General features: G+C 50.9%; 4 protein-coding genes across 18 annotated transcripts; 3 read left to right on the forward strand and 1 right to left on the reverse strand.

The window, feature by feature from the left end:
- The first annotated feature begins 39 nt into the window (after positions 1-39).
- PSENEN (presenilin enhancer, gamma-secretase subunit) lies at positions 40-1,355 on the forward strand. Its single transcript, XM_080645962.1, has 4 exons — positions 40-111; positions 246-384; positions 791-895; positions 1,072-1,355. The coding sequence occupies exons 2-4, from the start codon at positions 324-326 to the stop codon at positions 1,209-1,211; spliced, it is 306 nt and encodes a 101-aa protein (XP_080502088.1). The 5' UTR covers positions 40-111; positions 246-323; the 3' UTR covers positions 1,212-1,355.
- Positions 1,356-2,285: 930 nt separating this feature from the next.
- Positions 2,286-7,439, forward strand: LIN37 (lin-37 DREAM MuvB core complex component). 14 transcript variants are annotated; one of them, XM_080645969.1, is made up of 10 exons: positions 2,355-2,564; positions 4,130-4,234; positions 5,084-5,159; positions 5,312-5,386; positions 5,715-5,744; positions 5,820-5,905; positions 5,990-6,156; positions 6,927-7,067; positions 7,156-7,229; positions 7,314-7,439. In XM_080645969.1, exons 1-10 carry the CDS (start codon positions 2,531-2,533, stop codon positions 7,393-7,395), a joined length of 870 nt encoding a protein of 289 aa, XP_080502095.1. In that variant the 5' UTR covers positions 2,355-2,530; the 3' UTR covers positions 7,396-7,439. The 14 variants fall into 14 exon arrangements, with proteins under 14 accessions (XP_080502089.1, XP_080502095.1, XP_080502097.1 ...); XM_080645971.1 differs by having other exon boundaries at positions 2,363-2,564; positions 5,336-5,386; XM_080645965.1 differs by having other exon boundaries at positions 2,363-2,564; positions 5,336-5,386; positions 6,985-7,067.
- Positions 7,440-7,483: 44 nt separating this feature from the next.
- On the reverse strand, positions 7,484-10,029 carry HSPB6 (heat shock protein family B (small) member 6). The gene is made up of 3 exons (XM_080644728.1): positions 9,517-10,029; positions 8,570-8,692; positions 7,484-8,466 (listed from the first exon to the last, which is right to left on the reverse strand). Exons 1-3 carry the CDS (start codon positions 9,712-9,714, stop codon positions 8,278-8,280), a joined length of 510 nt encoding a protein of 169 aa, XP_080500854.1. The 5' UTR covers positions 9,715-10,029; the 3' UTR covers positions 7,484-8,277.
- Positions 10,030-10,847: 818 nt separating this feature from the next.
- On the forward strand, positions 10,848-20,117 carry PROSER3 (proline and serine rich 3). Of its 2 annotated transcripts, none has more exons than XM_080645370.1 (11): positions 10,848-10,932; positions 11,976-12,122; positions 12,314-12,516; positions 13,344-13,471; positions 13,941-14,047; positions 14,665-14,747; positions 14,849-14,982; positions 16,999-17,174; positions 17,279-18,164; positions 18,254-18,335; positions 18,493-20,117. In XM_080645370.1, exons 2-11 carry the CDS (start codon positions 12,117-12,119, stop codon positions 18,593-18,595), a joined length of 1,908 nt encoding a protein of 635 aa, XP_080501496.1. In that variant the 5' UTR covers positions 10,848-10,932; positions 11,976-12,116; the 3' UTR covers positions 18,596-20,117. The 2 variants fall into 2 exon arrangements, with proteins under 2 accessions (XP_080501496.1, XP_080501495.1); XM_080645369.1 differs by having other exon boundaries at positions 10,855-10,932; positions 13,938-14,047.
- The last annotated feature ends 270 nt before the right edge of the window (positions 20,118-20,387 follow it).

Raw genomic sequence — 20,387 nt, forward strand, 5'->3', positions numbered from 1 at the left:
CACTGCCTATAAAAAAGACTACAAACTCCAGAGATACTTGCGGCATCACACGCAAACGTCCGTAAGTTGAAAGTGGCAAAGGCATCTATCCGGAGGAAGTAAACTCCACTGGTGAGATGGGGGTCGTTTCACGCACCCCAGTAAACATCAAGAGCGTCTCAACCCAATCAACTTGCTGGTGCGGGCGGGGGTGCCCTACTTTCAGCAAACCCATCCTTCAATTTATCTCTGTTTTGTTGTAAAAGGGGCGTGGATTTTCTCGATCCTTGCATCTCAGAGTCTTGCCCCTCAGACCCTCGGAACGACCTGGCCTTAACGCAACTATGAACTTGGAGCGGGTGTCCAACGAAGAGAAGTTGAACTTGTGCCGCAAGTACTACCTGGGTAAGGGCCAGTCTCCTAGGGTCCCAGGAGAAGAGAGGGGACGGAATAAGATCTGTAGGGCTGGATTTTTGTGTCTAAGGGATGAAGCCGCTGGGTTGGGAGCGCGAGCTCTGAGGGAAGAAACTGGGTCCTGAGGAGGGAGAGGCTGGGCCTCAAGAGCTTATTGGCCCCAAGAGGGGTATTGGGGGCTGGACTCCTGGGTCCTGACAAAGAGATGGCTGAGGAATCAGATTCCTGGATCCTAGGGAGGAGCCTTGATATCAGAGTCCTTAATAGCAGAGATTTCAACTTGAACTTGGGTGTGGGAGAAGGACTTTGCAAAAGGACTTTGCAAATAGGTCATCTAAGTGGGCGTTGGGGAAGATACTCATTGTCTTATGTCCTAGTTTGGCTTTTTTCTCTTTAGGTGGGTTTGCTTTCCTGCCTTTTCTCTGGTTGGTCAACATCTTCTGGTTCTTCCGAGAGGCCTTCCTTGTCCCCGCATACACAGAGCAGAGCCAAATCAAAGGCTGTGAGTCCAGGGTACAGTTGAAAGAAGGCCACTGGGGAGGTCGAGGGGCGGAGCTCTGGTGGGATGGGATGAAAGAAGTTCCAGAATTCTAGGGCTCTGTGGAAGAAAAGAGAGAACTGGTCTGGAGGTGACCAGAGAGCAGGTGGAAGCCAACCTTACCCTGTTACCTTTTACAGATGTCTGGCGCTCTGCTGTGGGCTTCCTTTTTTGGGTGATTATACTCACCACCTGGATCACCATCTTCCAGATCTACCGGCCCCGTTGGGGCGCCCTTGGGGACTACCTCTCCTTCACCATACCTCTGGGTACCCCCTGACAAATTCTTCAGCACAGGCCTGGGACCTGATCATTCTCCCAGGATGGGCTCCTGTACTCCGAGCCCACTTTCAAGCCCCTAATACTTATTCCCATCTCCTGTGTTCTCTGTTGACATACTCCAATAAATGACCCTAATTCTCTATGTTGATTTCCTGGGATCTTTTGAACATTGAAACAGAAAATGATTATTACTATTCAGAAACATTCATTAAATGCTTACTTTGTTCCAGGGTTAGTGCTTTACACATTTATGTGCACCTTTTCACTGAATACTACTCATAACCCTTCTGAAATAGGAACTGTCCTGCTCCAGAAACCTATTTTACAGATGCAAAACCAAGGAGGAATATGATTCTATTACTAGGGGCTGCTCTCCTGTTACTGGTATTATGTGAGTTTGAAAACATTACTTTTCCATTTGGCCTTAGTATTCTCATCTAAAGTGTGGACCACAATGCTACCTTTTGGAATTTATCTGGGCCAAGGCATATGTGGTAAAATGAAGTTCCCCATTTTCTGAAGATGTCTGCTTTATTAGAGAAAGCTTCCTTAACCAAACTATTTAAAATTTCAGTGTTTTACTTGTTTATTGTGTGCCCCCATTCTCAAAATATAAGCTCTATTAGGACAGATACTTTTGTTTGTTTTGTACTCTGCTTGTCCCCAGTGCCTAGAAGACCGACTCGCACAGTAATAATATTTGCTAAGTGAATAAGGTTGTGCCTGAAAAGAGATTGATAGCTGGCACTAATGAGTGCTCAGTTAAAGGGAACAAAGCCTAACTCCAGACTTGTCTTCCAATTAGGGGCAAGAAGGACACGGTTAAAATAAGTGCTGTTAACACCTAAATGGCTTTTATTAAAAGCTATTAGCACTCTAAGTTCCAAAAAAACCTCGCGTTGCCCTGGTCCTTGATCTCCCACCGTGCATCGCGCGGCGCAGGCGCTGTTACTACGGCTGAGTCTCGGGAGCCAGAACTACACCTCCCAGAAAGCGTGCCGGGATGTCGTTAGTTTGTTTCCGGAAATGGGTCCCTAGCAAGGTGGGACTTAGGGCTGAGAGCTGTCAATTGGTCAGGGTACAAGATCGACGGTTGTAGTGACTAATGGGAACAAGCGACTGCCGATGGGGCCCCACCAAAGGGGAGCTGGAGGTGCTGGGGGCGGCGGCAGTCGTAGTCCGACGCTGCTCAGGGCGGAAGACCTCCCGCATACGAAGCTTATCTTAGACGGTCTCCGTCTGCCTCTGCCCTTGACTTGTGACGCTAGGCCCTTTTGGGCTCCTCTGACCCAACTAGCCAGACTCCAGACCCAAACCATGTTCCCGGTGAAGGTGAAAGTGGAGAAATCAGGTGAGGTTTTGAGGTCGGGGGCCTGTAGAAGAGCACGGGACTGATCAGGGTATGCGAGTCCCGATAGACAGGGTCATCGCGATAAGGTAGACTGAGACTTCTCCCTGCAGCCCTTCTGCCTATCGCTATGTCAGGCATTGAGCGATTCCTGCCGCCTGCATACCTTACCAGTCTCTGCTCGAGATTGCTTTGCGATTGAGTGGTGGTGGCTCAGGCAGTGTGGTGCCGCAAGACATGGGGATTCCCAGCCCCGTGACGCCGAGAAAGACTCCACTTGGCTGTGTCTCAGTTTTTCCATTTCTAGCAATAGTTATGAATCAAGCATTGTACTGAGTGCCTGAAGTACAAGGAGGTTTTTAATCCTTGAAGTCACTGTATCCCAATAATCCCAGAAGTCGGAAATGCGGTAGATGGGAAAACAAGCTGAGAGAGAAGAATTCATTTTGGGTTGGGACCAAGTTTATGGGAACCCAGGACTGGCAGGTTAAGGGCGGTGGGAGAGGCACAGAATCCAGACAAAATATGATAGTAAAATGATGTAGGATGTTAGATGGTATACATGCAATAAAATGAAACAGGAGAGAAAATGTGAGATCAGGAGCGAGGCAAGGTGAGGGAGAGAGCCATGATGATATGTGAGTGAACAGCGAATAAGACAAAGGAAATAGCTTTGAAAAGGCCTTGTCTGGCCTGTTCAAGGACCAGCCGGGAGGCCAAGGTGGTTGAAACAGAGTGAGTGAGGTAGAGAGTGTGAGGAGATGGAGGCAAAGAGGGGAGGAGAGAGGAACCAATCTTGTGGACCCAGGTTAGGACTTAGGTTTTGCTGTGAGGGAAATGGGGGACCAAGGGAGGGTTTTGAATTGAGGAGTGAGTTAATAAAGATGCCTTTTAAATGCCAAAAAAATTGTGGAAGGAAAAGTGTAGGGGTCCCGACCACAATGATGATGTGGGTAGGTAGGGTCCTGGAGGCCTGTGACCACCAGGCTGAAGAGCTCAGGCTCTGTCCTGAGGCACTGCAGAGTTGTGGAGGGTTCTTAGGGGAGTATCAGGGTTAGGATTGATTTTAGGAAGATTTCCCTGGCCACTTGTGGAGGGTGGATCAGAAGGGGAGACTGAGGTTGGAAACCCAAGGGAAGGAACGAAAAGGACCAGGGTGGGCAGGGTAGGGTTGGGATAAGTGGTAGAAAAGGAGGCCAAGTGGACAGGAGTTGGTGGTTTGGGATGGAGGAGAGAGAGAGGTGTCCATGTTGAGGCCCAGGGAGGGATTAGGGGACAGCAGGGCTATCCTTGAGATGGGGGCCCAGGAAAGAGGGTAAGTTTAGAGGAACACTGAGGCCAATGATAATGTGGGAGCCAGTAGGTAGAAGAACCAGGGGGAGGTGTCCAGGAGTCCATGGGGTCCCAAGATCTGAGGTTCAGGAGAGAAGTGGGGGCTAGGGATGTGGGCATGATCCATACCTTGTCTCCTGAACAAGGCTTTTTGCTAGAATCTCAGCTGCCCCAGTCCACACCCTACCCTGTCTCTGAGTGATGTCAGGAATCCGTGCATCTTCTGGTCTCCTCAGGAAGTCCCAGGGCTGGCCAGAGCATATCCCCAAGTGTCCTTCCAGGCTCTGAGCACTGTGCCAAAGCACCTACTAGCTGGAAGAGGAGAGCAAACACCTCACAGGGTGAGAAGAGAATATTTATAACATCATTACCTCCTTAAGTTCTGTGATGAACAGAGGCAAAAACACAGGCTGCAGGGCCAGGCAGGGCCTGTGATATGCAGGAAGGTGGGCCCAGATCTCATTTCCTGTGTGTGTTTAGTGAGAGGGCGGCGGGGGAGGGGGAGGGAGGGATGGAAATGGGTCTCTTGGGTGAAATCTCCCAATTAAATGTGAGCTCATTCAGATTCAGTTCAGATTTAATATAACTCCGCTGCCTTATCCAAACAAAGCTTATCTGGGGACTAGATACCACGCCCCGTTTGAGTCCCTGCCCTATAATTTTAGCTGTGGAGCCAGATGGCCTGCATGCAAATCCTTAGCCCCTAGCTGTGTGATTTTGGGCAACTACCTAACATCTATGTGCCTCAGTTTCATGATCTGTAAAATGGGTAAAAATCATATGTACCTACCAGGGTTATTGTGGGAATTCAACGGGTTAATATGTGTGATATGCTTGGAACAATGCTTGGCACATAATCACTCTATATATTAATTATTGCATTCTGCTAAGAGATTCATATACAACATAGGCATATTTAAGTCTCAGAACAGTCCTAACAAATAGGTATCATTTGGAGACCTATTTTCAAGAGGAAACAAGACTCAGTGAGGTAAGATGACTTGTCTTAGGTGGGACAGCCCAGGAACCCAGAGCTCTTACTCATCACTTCTGTAGTCTGCCCTCCACACCCTCTCAGCACGCCTGGGCCTGGCCATAGGTTTGACTACGCATGCCCTTCCCCAGCCCAGTTGGCTTCCCACCTGCCTTGAGCCTGGGAACTGACTCTTGCTTGGTACCCTCTTCCCCAGAGTTGGAGATGGCCAAGGCCCGGAACCAATTGGATGCCGTTCTACAGTGTCTGCTGGAGAAGAGTCACATGGACAGGTTGGGACCTGGGCCAGCCTGAGGTCAGAGGGGGTTGGGCCCTCTAGTCCTGGGTGGATCTAGGTGGGACCCCAGAACCTGGCTTAGGGAAGCAGGGGCCTAATGGAGAGGCCACTCATTGCCTTACCACTGTGGGCCCTTGGAACCCTGAGTCCACAGTTATCTTCTGCTACCAGGGAGCGTCTGGATGAGGAAGCCAGGAAGACCCCCTCAGACACCCACAGCAAGTAAGTTTTCCTGGTGGGATCTGTATCTGAGGGTTTGTGGTGAATGACTTCTCTCACCCAAGCCCTGACCACTCTGTCCCCTGCTTCCTCCACCACAGTTTTAACCACTCTATGTGTACAAAGACCCTGGGGCAGCAGAAGCTTAGGTCCCCTCGTACTTGGCAACTAGAGCCCCAGGGGCTTGGGTGGGACACAAAGCCTACAGGGTTAGTGGGGAACATGTGGGCATCTCAGGCTTGATCTCAGTATCCATAGGGTGTCTTTTGGGAGATTTTGAGCAGGCATTTGTTCAAGAGTGAGCCTGCTCATGGCCTGTCTCTTCCCACAGGGATTGCTCCATTGTGGCCACTGGCAAACGGTAAGGTGGCAGGGGTTTCAGCCAGGTGAAAAGAAGTCCCCAGTGCTGGTCCTGATGTTCTCTCAACTCACACAGGCCATCTGCCCGCTTCCCCCACCAGCGGAGGAAGAAGAGAAGGGAGATGGATGATGGGCTGGCCGAAGGAGGGCCACAGCGATCTAGTGAGTAGGTGGTAGCCCTAGAGGGCGGTCAATGATAGGGGCTATATAAGCATGTTCACATACCTCCCGCTCCCACTTCCCTAGACGCGTATGTGATTAAGCTGTTTGACCGGAGTGTGGACTTGGCTCAGTTCAGTGAGAACACACCTCTGTATCCAATCTGCCGTGCCTGGATGCGCAACAGCCCCTCAGTGCGTGAGCACGAACGCTCACCCAGCTCACCGTTGCCCCCACTGCCTGAGGATGAGGAGGTGGGATGGGTGGTAGGCCCCTGCCCAACAGCCAGGGAGGGAGTGGGTAGATGGTCACAAGGTACCTTCCTCACAAGCTATTGGGATAGAACAGGCAGTTTTCTGTGTCCCTTAAATGTCTCCTGGATCCATTGAGGCACACAGATATGAACCCTTAGACTGGGAGTATGGATGGAGCTCTCCAGAGCAGACACACATGGCTACCTGTTCTGGGAGAAAGAGGGGACAGGGTTCACCTGGGCAGATATGTGTGACCTCTAAGATTGGGATCCCCAAGAGCTGGGGGGCTGGAAAGGGGTCCTTAGTGTAAACAGGCATAGCCACCTGATCTAAAGGAGCAGATGGGGATGCCCTAGGGCCATGGTCAGCAAACTGTGGCTCGCGAGCCACATGCAGCTCTTTGGCCCTTTGAGTGTGGCTCTTCCACAAAATACCACAGCCTGGGCGAGTCTGTTTTGAAGAAGTGGCGTTAGAAGAAGTTTAAGTTTAAAAAATTTGGCTCTCAAAAGAAATTTCCATCGTTGTACTGTTGATATTTGGCTCTGTTGACTAATGAGTTTGCCGACCACTGCCCTAGGGTACACAGGCATAGATTGGAATCTCTCGACTGGCCGGGTAAGGTCCCCATCCTTCAGACATGACTCCCAAGTATAGGTCCCAGAGGAGACCCTCATGTTTGTTGTCACTGAGAAAGGAAGGAGAGGTAAAATGTGTACCCCTGGCCCTCATTTCTGACTCTTGGACCTTTTATGGGGCTCCTGTGTCTCCAGGGTTCAGAGGTCACCATCAGCAAGAGTCGTGATGTGTACAAGTTGCCTCCTCCCACAGCCCCTGGGCCACCTGGAGATGCCTGCAGATCCCGAATTCCATCCCCACTGCAGCCTGAGACAGAGGGTACCCCTGAGGATGAGGTGGGTCTGCAAAGCTTGCTTGGGGCTATGGGACATATATTGTGGGGCTTGGGCATGGCCACCCAGCCTGGCTTCTCTGTCCACACAGCCCTCTGAACCCTCACCCTCACCTTCCACACTCATCTATCGCAACATGCAGCGCTGGAAACGCATCCGCCAGAGGTAAGCATCCCCAACCTGCTTGCTCCTCTATGGCTTCTGCCCCAACTGCTGAGCCCTCCCTCTGCTTTCCGTCTCCCACTGCAGGTGGAAGGAGGCATCTCATCGGAACCAGCTTCGTTACTCAGAAAGCATGAAGATCCTACGGGAGATGTATGAACGACAGTGATGTTCCCCTGACCCCAATAAACATTTCCCCTCTTTACACTGGCCTCTGATTGCTCCAGCCTATCCTTCCCGGCCCAGACATAAAGCAGATGGCACAGCTCTAGCACATTTATTGAGGAGTGAGGGGATAGGGCAGCAGGGAATTCAGGGAGGGAGAAAAATTGTGGGGAATCAAAATCAAAGAAAGTGGCTGCAGGCTGGGTCTTGGAGAATAAGGGTGGAGTCTGGAAGGTGGATTGCCTGTGGTTAGAGACTTAGGGGTCACGACAAAGTGACTGGGGTGTCCTTGGTAAAGTTGGAGATGAGGGTTAGGATATTATGCAGAGCCCGGGGAAATGAGCAGGATATCTATATTTTGAGCATCCTGGTTGGCCTAGAATAGGTTTTCCAAGGGTGGGGGTCAGAAAAGGGATTTAAGAGTCCGAAGGTGGCTGGCTGAGAATTTCAAGTCAGAAGATGAGAATGGGGGCAGAATGAGGAGAAGACCAGGCTTGGGTGATCTAGTGTGGGAAGTCTTCGGTGTCTGGGACTTTGAGGGGAGGTGGGGAGGGGTTATGCTTGATTGGCCTATGGTGGGAACAGGGCTGTCTATATCATAATCTGGTGTCAGTGATTATTTTATAATGAGAAGGAAATAGGTTTTGAGTGGGTTTACCAGCCAAGAAATGGGTTAGTGGGGATGGGCTTGTAGTGTCTGGAAGCTAGGAAGGTGTTGGGGTTTGAAAACGAGGGTGAGAGTGAGATCAGGGCTGAGTCTAGGTTGGAAGGGTCTGGGCTGGATCCCAGATGGGTGTAGGGGTGGTGGTCTTGGCGAGCTCGGTATATCTGGCTGGGCGGAGTCAGGTCGGCTTTAAAAGAGGTGGCCTGAGGCGGTTCCCAGGCTTCAGGTGTGCCCAGACCCCAACTTGGCAGCAGCCTGTGGTTGCGGCAGTGGGGCCTGGGCCAGCACGGGCGCGGCCTGGATGGACAGAACGCCCTCAGGGGACAACGCTGAGGTCACGGCGGCAGGGTCCACACCAGACGGCAAACGATAGCGGCGGTGGAACTCTCGAGCCACGTATCCGTGCTCATCCTGGAAACGGAGAGGCTTGAGAGGCCCCGCCCTTCCCTATCGGGCCGTTCCCTTAGGCCAGCCCGCAGCGGGCTCACGGGGCTGACCCCACCAGCGGGCTCACCGGGCGCTCCTCATGGCGAGCGTGCACCTCCACATGTTCACCAACCACCTTGACGGTGATTTCCTCTGGAGAGAAGTGCTTCACATCCAGCAGCACCGAGAAATGCCCGGGGTCGGTGGGCACCTGTGCACAGTCCCGTTGTCATCAGGTGAGGCAGGGCTCCCAGGACCCAAGCCAGGCCTCTCCCTCTTAGGTTCTAGTGCAACTGACTCTGGCCTCCGAAACTGAGGCATCCCCTTTCCTGCTCGTAGCCATGGATGGCCTCCTCATCCCGAAGAACTAGTCTCATCTTCCTATCACCCAGAGGGAAGAGGCCCCCTTTCCCTGCCAGGTCAGAGACCTCAGGCCTCACAAAGTGAGTCCCCTTCATCCCCCCAGTGTCAACGACCCCATAGTCAATGTGTCCTCCTGGACACTGCCTCCCAGGCCTTTCCTCTCAGAGCCCCGGGGCCCTTACTGCCACCACCCCCTGCCCCCCACGGGACCACTTGTGCCCTCAGTGGCCAGCCCCCTCTCCATTCTCAAGTCACAAGACCCTCCTCTCTGCCTCTCCGGGATACATAGGGTCACTTCATATAATCTACAAACTCTTTCCCAAGAATAACAAACATTCCCTCCCTGCAGGAGTCACTGGAGCCCCTATGCCCTTCAGAATGATTGACCTCCCACCCCCCACCCCCAGATTCCCTGGGTTATTAGCCTCCTTCAAAGTCACCAGGATTCCCCCCTCAGAGTGACCACCTCACCCTATCAGTCCCCTTAGAACTGAGATTCTCCTCAGATCGACGGGGACCTCCGACCCCCTCCATTAACCTGGCCTCTAAAATTCCGTACTTGGGGAACTCCGGAAGCCCCTCTGAGTGGCCGGATTCTTCGTCCCTCTCAAAGTCAAGGGACATTCCCTCATCCCCCTCAGGATGACCAGCACCCCTCCCCAGGCCTGGCACCTGGGCGGCAGGCAGCGCCACGCTGGGTGCGCGCAGGTAGTAGGGCGCCAGCGTGGTGGGGCAGAGCGCAGCGAGCTCAGCCTCCAGTAGCCCCTCGCCGAAGCGCTGGTCGAAGAGGCGCCCAGGAGCCGAAAGCCCGGGCAATGGGGCGGAGGCGCGGCGCAGCCAAGACGGCTGCACAGGCACGGGGATCTCCATCCTGCTCCTCCTGCGCTGTAGTGTCCCTGGTGCGCCCCCGCTGCTTTATAGTATGCCCTGTGTCCGCCCCTCCGCGGGCCGCCCGGGGACACTCGGACTGCGGCCAGACCCAGCCACTAACAGAGCCTTATTTAGAAAGCCAACAATGACTTGGCCATTTATTAAGCTCCTGCTGGATGCCAGAGAGGTATCAAGATTCTCCAGTTTCCCAAAGGGAAACTAAGGCTGAGGAGGCGGAGCCTTGCTGAAATGTGGGACCCAGGGCTTGAGAAGCACTCTGCAGAGCTCCCGGTCCCTTTATTCCACCCCCGCCCCGCAGGCAGCTCTGGGGATGACGCAGATGGCAGTCTTAAGAGCAGAATCGTGGGTACAGAGAATGCGGTGGACCAGCCAAACTGTCAGAAGGACACAGGACAGACATTTCCATCAGCCCAGTCCCGGGCAAGCCGGGCCTAATTCTGTGCCTCTGACTCAGTCTCGGATGCACAGAGTAGCGGGGTCTGCCAGATGAGCAGCGGCCAGAGACCGTGGACAAGAGTCCAGGTTGGCCCCCGGGGGGGCCGCGCGCCTGGCCCGAAATAGCTTGTTTTGATCCCGCCACCTGGCCAAGAGCCCGGGCCTGGCACTTGGCGCAACCAGCTGTTCCTGCAGCAAGACAGAAGCAGGTGACCGCGCGGGACGGTCCTGCAGGTCCGACTGACGGAGGGATGTCCGTTAGAAAGGGGACAGTCTCCCGATTGCCCCTACAACGGGAAAAACGTTTGTTGGAATAGATTGTGGACGAGATTCCCGCAGCAAGAAGGTTGTAAGACAAGGCTGCAGGGAAGCGCGTGTACTTTAGAACCCCTCCTAACCTTGCACACAGTTTTACATTCTTTCCATTGGTCCACAGGCTTGCCAATCACTGCTGCACATTATGGTTCTCCAATCACACACGCTCTCTCAGTCAGGCTGACTCTACAGCCAGTTATGAGATACCCTCCTTCGGGTATCACTTTCCAATTACTTTTCATCATTGGTCGCCTTGGAGGCGGCTGTAATCCCGCGAGGGCACCCCCGGAGAGGGGCGGGGCTGATAGAGCATTGCTAAGCGACCGAGAGGCGCGCTGGGTGGGTCCGTGAAGGGGAGTTGCAGGCGGAAGCGCGGAAGTAGCCACCGGATGAACCGCAGGTGAGGCCATCCCTCCTCCGGGGACCACAGGATGCCAGAAGAACTGGGTGAGAGAAGCACAACCTGGAGTCAGGATGGCTGGGGTCCGGAGTCTCCCCTCAGTCGCAGGGAACTAAAACTTCCAAGTTGTTCCACACCTTTGCTGCTCCAGCCTTGGACTTCACCATCCCCGGGGGTCCCTTAGTGTCTTGCGTTCCGCTGTTAGTGACCCCAAGATCTTTTTTCCCCTTCTTCTAAGTGTCCAGGGGAATCTTGGGAATTAAGTTTCTTAATTTTGAAATTGCCCCCAGACTCCCATAGGTGTTGTTTTTTTGTTTGTTTATCTTTCTTGCTTAGGAAGAGCCCATTGACTGATGGGGATTGTAGTCCATCTGCCCCTTTTTCCTTAGTGTCCCCAAGACCTATGGGAAATGTACTGCGATAGGGTGTAGCCATGGTTCTTAACTCGAGATCCACTTCAGAATTCCCGGGACGCTCGGAAAAAGATACAGATGTCTAACTCCTGCTTCCAGATAGTTCTTATTCTTTAAGTCTGGGGTGAGGACCACACATCTGTTGTTGTTTTAAAGACAACTCCTAGGCTGCATCCAGTGTTGAGAACCACCATTAGCAGTTCCTCGGTTCTTCTCTTTTGAGACTGCTCCAAGGGCTGGCGCCTCCAGTATCATTATCTTTTTTTTTTAATATATTTTATTGATATTTTACAGAAAGGAAGGGAGAGGAATAGAGAGCTAGAAACATAGATGAGAGAGAAACATCGATCAGCTGCCTCCTGCACACCTCCCACTGGGGATGTGCCTGCAACCAAGGTACATGCCCTTGACCAGAATGAACCTGGGACCCTTCAGGCCGCAGGCCTACGCTCTATCCACTGAGCCAAACCGGTTTTGGCTAGTATCATTATCTTGAATGTGCAGTGGTGCTTTGTGGGAATTATACTCCACCTCTTACAGGAATCCATGGGAATTGTAGTCTTTCTGTACTCCTCTTCCCCTCCTCCTGCCCTGATACTGCCCTCTACACTCCCGACCCCATTCCTCTTGGCTGCAGTGACCATGCTCTGCCTACCAACTTTACTCTCTCTTTGCAGCCTACCAGTTTTCAACACTCAAGACAGCCCCTTTGGGGACGTTCCCCTGGGTCAAAGCTAGACCTGGCACCCCAAGGTGAGAACACCCCACAGAGAGTGCTGTGTGCCAGCAGTAGCAAGGGAGTGAAGACCTGTGAAGAGATGCCGGTGAGAGATTAAACACAGTCCCTCCTCCCCTCCCCATGGCCCTTCCTTTAGTCCTCTACCACCATCACAGCCGAGTTTACTCTGAGTTGTTACCACTGTGAGATGTGTTTCCTCCCCTCTGGACTAAGACTTCACATGTGTCTTTGTTTCAGGGATATCACTTTTTATTCTCCCCACCTCCCCTATCTTAGACCCTGAGCCCATCCAGGTCCCAGAGATCCAGGATCCCAGAAACTCCCAAGGCTCTGGCCACAGATCCCAACTCCCCTGAGCTATTTGAGAAGTCCTGGCCATCCAGGTCAGGGACCCCTTCCCCACCCAGCACCACTGAGGAACAGATGGGTGCCTCCTCACCACCCACTCTAATTGACAGTGGTGACTCCGTGGTGGCCAAGTAAGTACCATCAGCCCCGAGGGCAAGAAAGATTGGGAGGCGGGGGGTGGGGGCAGGGGGAAGGCATCCTATTATTACCACAGCCAGTTTCAGGACTATACTTCATGTGTGTTAAGAGCTCTGGAGTTAGTCTGCCTGGGTTCAAATCCCAGCTCTGTCACTTACTCTTTGTATGATCTTCGTCTAAGTTTTTTTGTCTGTAAATTGGGGATATGAATAACATATCCCCTAGGGCTGTTTAGGCTTTCAATGAGTTACTGTCTGTAAAACTTCTATAACAATGCTTGTCACATAGTGAGCATTTGGATTTGTAGGACACAAGTTTGACTGTTACAATGAAGAGCCCCAAATTAATTGTGGCTTAAACAAAATAGTTTATTTCTCCCTCACCTAACAGTACAGGCAGAAGCAACCAGGGCCAATATGGCAGCTCCTAGTTGAGGTGTCAGAGACACAGTTTCCTTCTATCTTGTTCCCCTTACCCCTCCCGTCCCCTAGTCTGTTGCCCTTTCCTTCATGGACCAAAATGGCTCTCAGCAACATCCATTATTCAGAATCACATCTCTTCACACCCTGTTAGTCAAGAACCCAGTTACATGGCCATAAAGTTACAAGGGCACCTGGTAAATGTATGTATAGAAGAGTGGATATGTGTCCAGTACTAGTCTTACATAATATTGTATTACTATATAAGAAAAGAGAATGGATATTGAGGGACAACTACCAGGTGCTTCCATAATGCTCAATAAGCATTGGCTATTGTGATTATTACTGTTATTATTTGGCTCTCCTTACCCCACCCTCCTCCCATTCTCTGATGCCCACAGGTTCATAAACCGGTTCCGCCAGGCTCAGCCCACAAGCCGAGAGGAACGCCAGCCTGCAGGCCCAACCCCAGCTGACTTTTGGTGGTTGCGGCCTGAATCTCCAGACCCTAGTAGTCAACTTGCAGCAGGTACTTCCTTCAGTCCCATCCACTCCTGGCCCAAAACCTTTTCTTTTTTTTTTTTGTTTTTAATTTATCTTTATTGTTGAAAGTATTACAGATGTCTTCCCTCCATCGACCCCCCTCACTCAACTCCTGTCCCTTCACCAGGCCTTTCCCTCACTATTGCTGTCAGTGGGCTATGCAAATATGCATATAAGTTCATTGTTTAATCTCTCCCCCCCTCCTCCTTCCCTCTGAAATACGTTAGTCTGCTGCATGCTTCAATGTCTCTGGATCATTTTTGTTCATCAGTTTATTTTGTTCATTAGATTCCACATGTAAGTGAGATCATGTGGTACTTGTCTTTCTCTGACTGGTTTATTTCGCTTAGCATAATACTCTCCACGTCCCTCCATGCTGTTCCAAAATCTTTCTTGTCCAGTGCTCTCAGCAGCACTCCTCCTGGCCTCCTAAATCAGTTGGGGTTTCTCAGCAGGAGCCAATAAACCAGAAGGAAGACTCACCACAGAAGTCCCAACTCTTGCCAAGGTTTCCAGTGCATTGGAGGCTAAGGCTATGGCCCCCCTTCAGGAAATAAAGCAGGTGACATCCCCATTTATCCCTTCCCCTATGTTACCTGAGCTGATAGTACCAGCCCTGGGATAGAATTAGAGTCAGTCCACAATTCAAGGAAGCATAAACAAACAAACAAAAGATTTGTTTGCTAATGCAATTAAAAAGTCCAAAAATAGCTTCTTTCAGGCATGGCTGGATCCAGGTGTTTGAACACTATTGGGAAGAACTTGACTGGTTTGGCTTTCTGTTCATCTTTGTTGGGCTCAGTCTCAGGCAGGCTTTCCTCTCAAAGTAGCTAAGATGGCCTCAGTAGTTCTAGCCTTTTAACTTATTTATCCACAGGAAAGAGGAGCCTTTTCCAGTAGCTCCATCCAAAGCCCTTGTTACTCTCATCAGCTCACAATCACTGTGAACCAGAGGACAGAATGTTGTGATTAGCCAGGCCTGGCCAGGAAGGCAGGGTCAACACTTCTCCTACAACAATAATTTCATTGAGGGTGTGGATCCACACAGGAAAACTGGGTCACTCTTCCCTGAAGAGGAAGAGCAGATTCTAAGCCAGCATGTGAGGGTACCAGGTGGAGTGCCCTCTGTCTGAGCAGCCTTTGGAATCTGGGCTGGCCTCTGACCATCTCATCTCACAGAGCCTCAACACATGGAACTCATCGCTGCTGGACCTGGAGATGCTGAGCCTGCAAAGCAGAGCTGCCAGGCTGCTGAAACACAGGTGCTTTCCCTGCCCCCATCATCCTCTCCACTCCTATAACTCCAGGCCCCACCCATTGCCTGTGGGACCCCTACTGCCTCACTTCTGTATTTTTCCTACAGCAAGGCCTCCGTCTCCTCCTGCAGCCCCAGCAATTCCAGCAATTCCATATTCCCTGTCAGCTCTGATGGTCTTTCTCCTTCTTCTGTGGCCTTCACCCCTGACTCCAGCAAGGGCTCTGACCCCAAGGCACATGGTGAGTTCTGGGGAGCAGGGATTGAGGGCAGCCAGTGTGAATCCCACATTTGCCACTAACCAGCTATGTGACCTTGGGCCTCTCTGTGCCTTCTTTGTTTCCCCAAAACGGGGATAATAATTGTACTCTTCTACTGTGAGTGTGGTGAAGATTAAATTAGTTGGTGAATATGGAATACTTAGCACCAGTCTGTTAATAGTAGCTATCATTAGTAGGACAGGTTCCCTCTCTGTATCCTATCTGCCTCTAAACACAGAGCTCCAAAATCAGAAGGCTTTTTGCAAATTTGGTGCTACACTTGATTTGACAGCAAAATCTGATCTCAACAATAAGAAGGATATTTATTATCTATCTCTCTATCACTTAGGACAACTTCATACTTTTTGCTATGGCTGTATTACATTGAAACATGAAATTTTTGCCTTTGTAAGTAAAAAATGGTTAAATATTGCCAATTGCATATTGTTCAACCAAACACCAATGTGTTTGAGTCTGGTGTACTGCATCAGACCCCTGGGTACACTGTATATGCCATACAACTTCACTAAAACATGCAAGATTTCAGAAATGAGATTAGGGACCTGGGTTAGTGTTGCTGCCATCGTTGTGGTTACTTTTAGTCTGTGCCCAGGTCCTGGGATACAGTGGAACACAGGACAGGTGCTCTGCAATCTCACGGGGCTCCCACGAGTGGGGACAGGCAAGCACAGACAACCAGAGGTTTTCATGCATGTGTGTGATCCTGCTCAAACTCACCTGTCTGATTCTTCCATATAAGTTCCACCTTTCGTTCACCTTTCCTTTCTGAGCCTCAATTTTCTCTTTTCTTAAAATAGGAATAAAACTAGTACCTATTTCATGATTTTTTTTACAGATCAAATTTATTCATTCATTCATCTAACAAAAATTAAATTTCTGCTGTGTATGAGGCCCTGAGAGCAGGATTAGAGATTCCACAGTGAACTAACAATGAATACTTTTATCTTCAGGATTCTCACAGCAGTGAGTGTAAAATAGAGTAGCTGCATAACCCCACAAACAAATGTGAAATATAAGCAGAAATGAGGGCTATTCAGGAGAGGATTGTGATGCTGAGAAGTCAGAGAAGGCCTTCCTAGAAGAGATGCTATCTAGGTGGAGACCTGAATGATGAAGATGGGGACAAGCGCCTTCTAACATGTTCAGAGGACCTGAAGTGGGAGGAAGCATGGTGCAGACAATGAACTAGAAAAGGCAAGAGCCAGTGGTGACAGTAGTATGTGATAAGGACGGACAGATTAGCAGAGGTCAGATTACATTGGGCCATGTAGGCTTGGGGAGGCATTTGGTCATTATCTTAGTACCGAGGAGCCATGAGAGGGTTCTGAGCTGGGAGGGTACATGATTTTCCTTGAGTGTTAACACACTCCCCCGGCTGCTCTCGGTACCCAGTGAGAGATGCTGGTAGTTGGCTTGTGCCAGAGCCTGAGGAGCAGAGTAGAGGGCAGTGGCCAGGTTTGGAAGTAGAATCACAGGATTCTCTCTGTACATCTTTTTGGGGGATTTAGAGGGTAGGGGAGGAGAGAGAGGTCTGAGATGATACCCCCCCCCCCCTCTCTGCAGCATCAGATGGTCAGGCTTCTGAGAGACAATGGTAGCCCTACTAATCATTGCTATTGAAATGATGCTCTGGGTGATGGGAAAATGTTCTTTTGCCCTACTGGACCGAGGACAGCCAGTGGCCCTGTCCTGAGTCACTGTTGTACTGAGCCAGAACAGTGCCTGGCTCAATAGTAAGAGCTAAGTAAACATTTGTTAATGAAGGAAGAATTGAATGATGGCAAGTTGGAAAGTCCATGAGTCCTCTCTCCTCTGACTCTGCCCCTTCTCCACTTGCCACTCTAGAGAGGAGTTGGGACATTATCTGGAGAGCCTGTCTAAATATTGGTACAGTCAAAGGTTGTGTGCACCGGCTGTCATCAGGTTGCTCATTCCCCCAACCTCCTGTCTTACCCTTCTTCCCTCTACTTCCCACAGCAACTCCGGGACCAGCCCCCAGCCCTGCTCCAGCCCTGGTCTCCTCCCAGGCACCCCTGCGGCCAGAGGATGACATTCTCTACCAGTGGCGACAGCGGCGGAAGCTTGAACAAGCTCAAGGAGGTCAGGGTGATGGAACCTGGGTGCTGCCAGGGACCTCTGCCCTCACTACTCCGGTGAGATGGGGGAGGGAGGCACTGGAGGGGGGATCCTAAGGGTGGCTGGAGGGAGGGAGGCCTGAGTGGAACTGAAGACACCCTACTCTTTCTCTCCCCCTCAGGTCCCTGTCCCCATCTGTCTGCATACCTCGCCTGCCCCTGCGGAGACCCTTAGTTCCCTGGGAACACAGCCTAACTGCATCCCACTTTGGGGCAGTGTGGCCGGGCCTGCTCCCCAGGAAGCCTATGTCGAGAGGCGTCCTATTCCCCCAGGGTTCTCTCCACACATCTTTCGGGGCCCCTACCCCCATGGGTTTTTCTGGGCCCCACAGACCGGTTCCTGGGTATCTTTTGGGGGCGTCCCCCACATGCCCTGTGCCTCTACTCCTGAGCCCCCTATCACTACCCAGGGCCCGCCCACCCCTGCGCCATGTAGCTCCGCCCAGCTGGAGAGGCAGGACCCCAAACCTCGGAAGGGTAGAGTGTGGCGCCCAGAATCTGCTGGGCGAGTCATGGTGGCTGACCAGGAGCCTAGCCCGCAGCTCCGCGGCCCTCTGGGCCAGGTAGTGACAGCTCGGCTCTTCCCCGACAGCCTGGAGGACACGCCCCCTCGCCTCAAGAGCCTGCCTCCACCTCTGGCTGAATTTCAGAAAATCAAGACCGCACAACCCAAAACTAAGGTTATGCCCCCGTGCTCAGAAGTTACCTCCCCTCTATCTGATTCACGGTTTTCTCAGGCGACCCCACCTGGTCGGTCTAAGGCTGAGTCTCGAGATGCCAAGGCCACGCCCCCCGCAGAGGGGTGGGTGCTTTGCAGGGAAGTCAGGCACTCTCAGCCCAAGGCCCCGCCCCCTCCAGCTGAAGAGGCTTCCACCCGGGTTGAAGCCACGCCCCCTTTGTTCGAGACGGAGTCTCTAGAGGCTGTGGTCACCTCCTCGCCCACTGCTGACCACGCCCCCCCAGGGGACCTGCTCTCCCAGGCCGCCAGGATTCTGCAGGCTGCTGAAGGTGAGCTGATGCGTGTGGCTGCTGAGGTCTGGATGGCTGTCAAGCATGCTATGAGTCCACCCCCCTGGAGCTCGCTCTTTTTCCTCCAGATTCCGACAGCAGCGAGTTCCAGGAGGACCCTGTGCTGCAGGTGCTAAGGGTTCAGAGGGCCGAGCTGCGGCGGCAGAAAAGGTGTCTATCTCCAGGCTTTACAACACCGAGCCCCTTAATCTTCTGAGATTCCCGTCAAGTGTCCGCCTCTCTTGAACCCCTTTCCCAGAACTATCCAGAGCCCCAGACCCCAATCCTGAGCACATACCTCAGCCTCTACTACCTGGCTTTTTTCCAGGAGAGTGGACGCCCAATTATCCCTCCTACTGGGCCGCACTGAAGACTCAGGGTCTTGGTTCCTCCAGCCAGGTCGACCCCCAAGTCCCCAAGGATGCGGCTGAGGAGGAAAGGAGCCTCACTTGAGGCCAGAAGACTTGGAATTGTACAAATTTTATTTTTCCCAATGAAATGCTCTTTTCGGGTTACAGGTTGTCTCTGAGAAAAGAGTTCTGAAAAGGCCAAGAGTCATGCTAATTTAGGGTAATGGCCCCCCCGCCCCCGCCTCCCCCGTCCTGCCCACCCCTACCCTAGTTACTGACTGTGGTACAGAATCTCTTCTAGTTTCATCCTCTTTGAGGGCAAGGCAGGGGAGGGTTTCAGGCAAAGCTTCAGGCAGGACTGGGACTCATCTTAACTCAGGAGTGGGTCCTCCTGTCTCAGATGAGACAGAAGGAACTTCCCTCTTGGTATGAAGCTATCAGAGCATTGGACAATGGTTAGTCCTCAGCCCACATCCTGCTTGAACCAGCACAGTATTTGGTTCATTGATCCCACCTTCCTTGAAGCATTTCCTTCCCCTGCTTCTAGCATCACTAACATGTCACTTTGGTGTGTCCCAGGGCTCTGGCCTTGACTTCTCTATCTAAATTCATTCCCATGTGCTGTTGTAGCTTCCTGGCTCTAAATCCTCTGTTCTGATAGTCCCTAAATTTCTACCTTCAGTCTAGACCTGGCCACTAAACCTCAGGGTTCTATATCCTGCTACCTGCTCATCATCCTCACTCAAAGGTCTTAGAGATGTCCCAAACTGCATAGGTCTTAAACTGAGCTCCCAATCTTCCCCCTAAACCTGCTCCTCCCAAACTTTCCTCAGCTTTGTCCTTCTTCCTGCTCAATCCAAAAGCCTCATAGTCGTACTTGATTCCTCTCTTTTCCTCATACCCACAGTCAGTTGACCAGCAAGTCCTGTCAGGTCTACCTTTAAAGTCTATCCAGAATTTAACCCCTTCTTCCCTTCCATGGCCTCACCTTAGTCTAAGCTATCATTATCTGTTTGGACTATTAAAAACCTGTTTGTTTTGTCAGCAAGTTCTTTGAAACATTTCTTATAAAAAATCTAGGTTTCTTCTCCTTGAAACTGGATAGAACTTTGTGACCGCCTCCATAAACAGAATGCAGAGGAAGTACTACTGCTTTAAATTTCTAAACTGGATTAGAAGAGATGATACAATTTCCATGTGGCTCCTCTCGCTCTCTCTTTCTTGCTCTCTCGAGCCCTGGGCTACCAAATAAAAAGTCCAGTTACCATGTTGGGTAGGGGTTTGTGTTACACAGGTGTGTGCACTTGTCAACATACAGTGAAATTTTTGAATTTCATTGTATGTAAAGTTTACTTCAAGAAAAATAAATATTGAACTCTAGTTAAAGATATGTATGCTGAATTATTTAGGGGACAGCATACCAATATCTAATTTATTTTGAAATACATTAAAAATTAGATTAATGGATGAATAGAGTAATAGGTGGATGTGAATAAAGCAAACAGTAAAATGTTAATTATAAGATCTAAGTGGTGGATGTATTGTAGATTGTTCAACTGTGCTGTATATTAGAAACTTCATAATAAAACATTGAAGAATATATAATCAGGATTATTTTGATATCTATTTTAAAAGGGGAGGATGGAATAGATTTTTGTAAAAAGTGGTTTCTGTATATCACAGACATGGTAAATGTTTGTTTTCAGCCTTTTTGAACAAACCGCACATTTAAATCAAACCAACAAGAAGGAAATAGATGTTTAGATATAAAAAAAATGAAAGATGTTTATAGTAGAAGAACCTGATCTAGTTGGAGGGTGAGTAAAGCCTGCCCTAGAAGGATTCCTGAGAAGTTAGATTTAAGCTGTGACAG

This window comes from Plecotus auritus (assembly GCF_963455305.1).
Source record: "Plecotus auritus genome assembly, chromosome: 10".
Lineage (NCBI taxonomy): Eukaryota > Metazoa > Chordata > Mammalia > Chiroptera > Vespertilionidae > Plecotus > Plecotus auritus.

Excerpts from the sequence above, each read along its gene's own strand:
- LIN37 (XM_080645963.1), top strand. The coding sequence starts at position 2,339 with ATGGGGCCCCACCAAAGGGGAGCTGGAGGTGCTGGGGGCGGCGGCAGT. Across the intron at positions 6,157-6,926 it reads CACTGCCTGAGGATGAGGAG|GGTTCAGAGGTCACCATCAG; the intron begins GTGGGATGGGTG and ends CTGTGTCTCCAG. Across the intron at positions 7,230-7,313 it reads TGGAAACGCATCCGCCAGAG|GTGGAAGGAGGCATCTCATC; the intron begins GTAAGCATCCCC and ends CTCCCACTGCAG.
- PROSER3 (XM_080645369.1), top strand. Across the intron at positions 13,472-13,937 it reads TAGTAGTCAACTTGCAGCAG|CAGGAGCCAATAAACCAGAA; the intron begins GTACTTCCTTCA and ends GGGGTTTCTCAG. Across the intron at positions 18,336-18,492 it reads GAGCTGCGGCGGCAGAAAAG|GAGAGTGGACGCCCAATTAT; the intron begins GTGTCTATCTCC and ends GCTTTTTTCCAG.
- PSENEN (XM_080645962.1), top strand. The coding sequence starts at position 324 with ATGAACTTGGAGCGGGTGTCCAACGAAGAGAAGTTGAACTTGTGCCGC. Across the intron at positions 385-790 it reads GTGCCGCAAGTACTACCTGG|GTGGGTTTGCTTTCCTGCCT; the intron begins GTAAGGGCCAGT and ends TTTTCTCTTTAG. Across the intron at positions 896-1,071 it reads GCAGAGCCAAATCAAAGGCT|ATGTCTGGCGCTCTGCTGTG; the intron begins GTGAGTCCAGGG and ends TACCTTTTACAG.
- HSPB6 (XM_080644728.1), bottom strand. The coding sequence starts at position 9,714 with ATGGAGATCCCCGTGCCTGTGCAGCCGTCTTGGCTGCGCCGCGCCTCC. Across the intron at positions 8,693-9,516 it reads TGGCGCTGCCTGCCGCCCAG|GTGCCCACCGACCCCGGGCA; the intron begins GTGCCAGGCCTG and ends GACTGTGCACAG. Across the intron at positions 8,467-8,569 it reads CTCGCCATGAGGAGCGCCCG|GATGAGCACGGATACGTGGC; the intron begins GTGAGCCCGCTG and ends CTCCGTTTCCAG.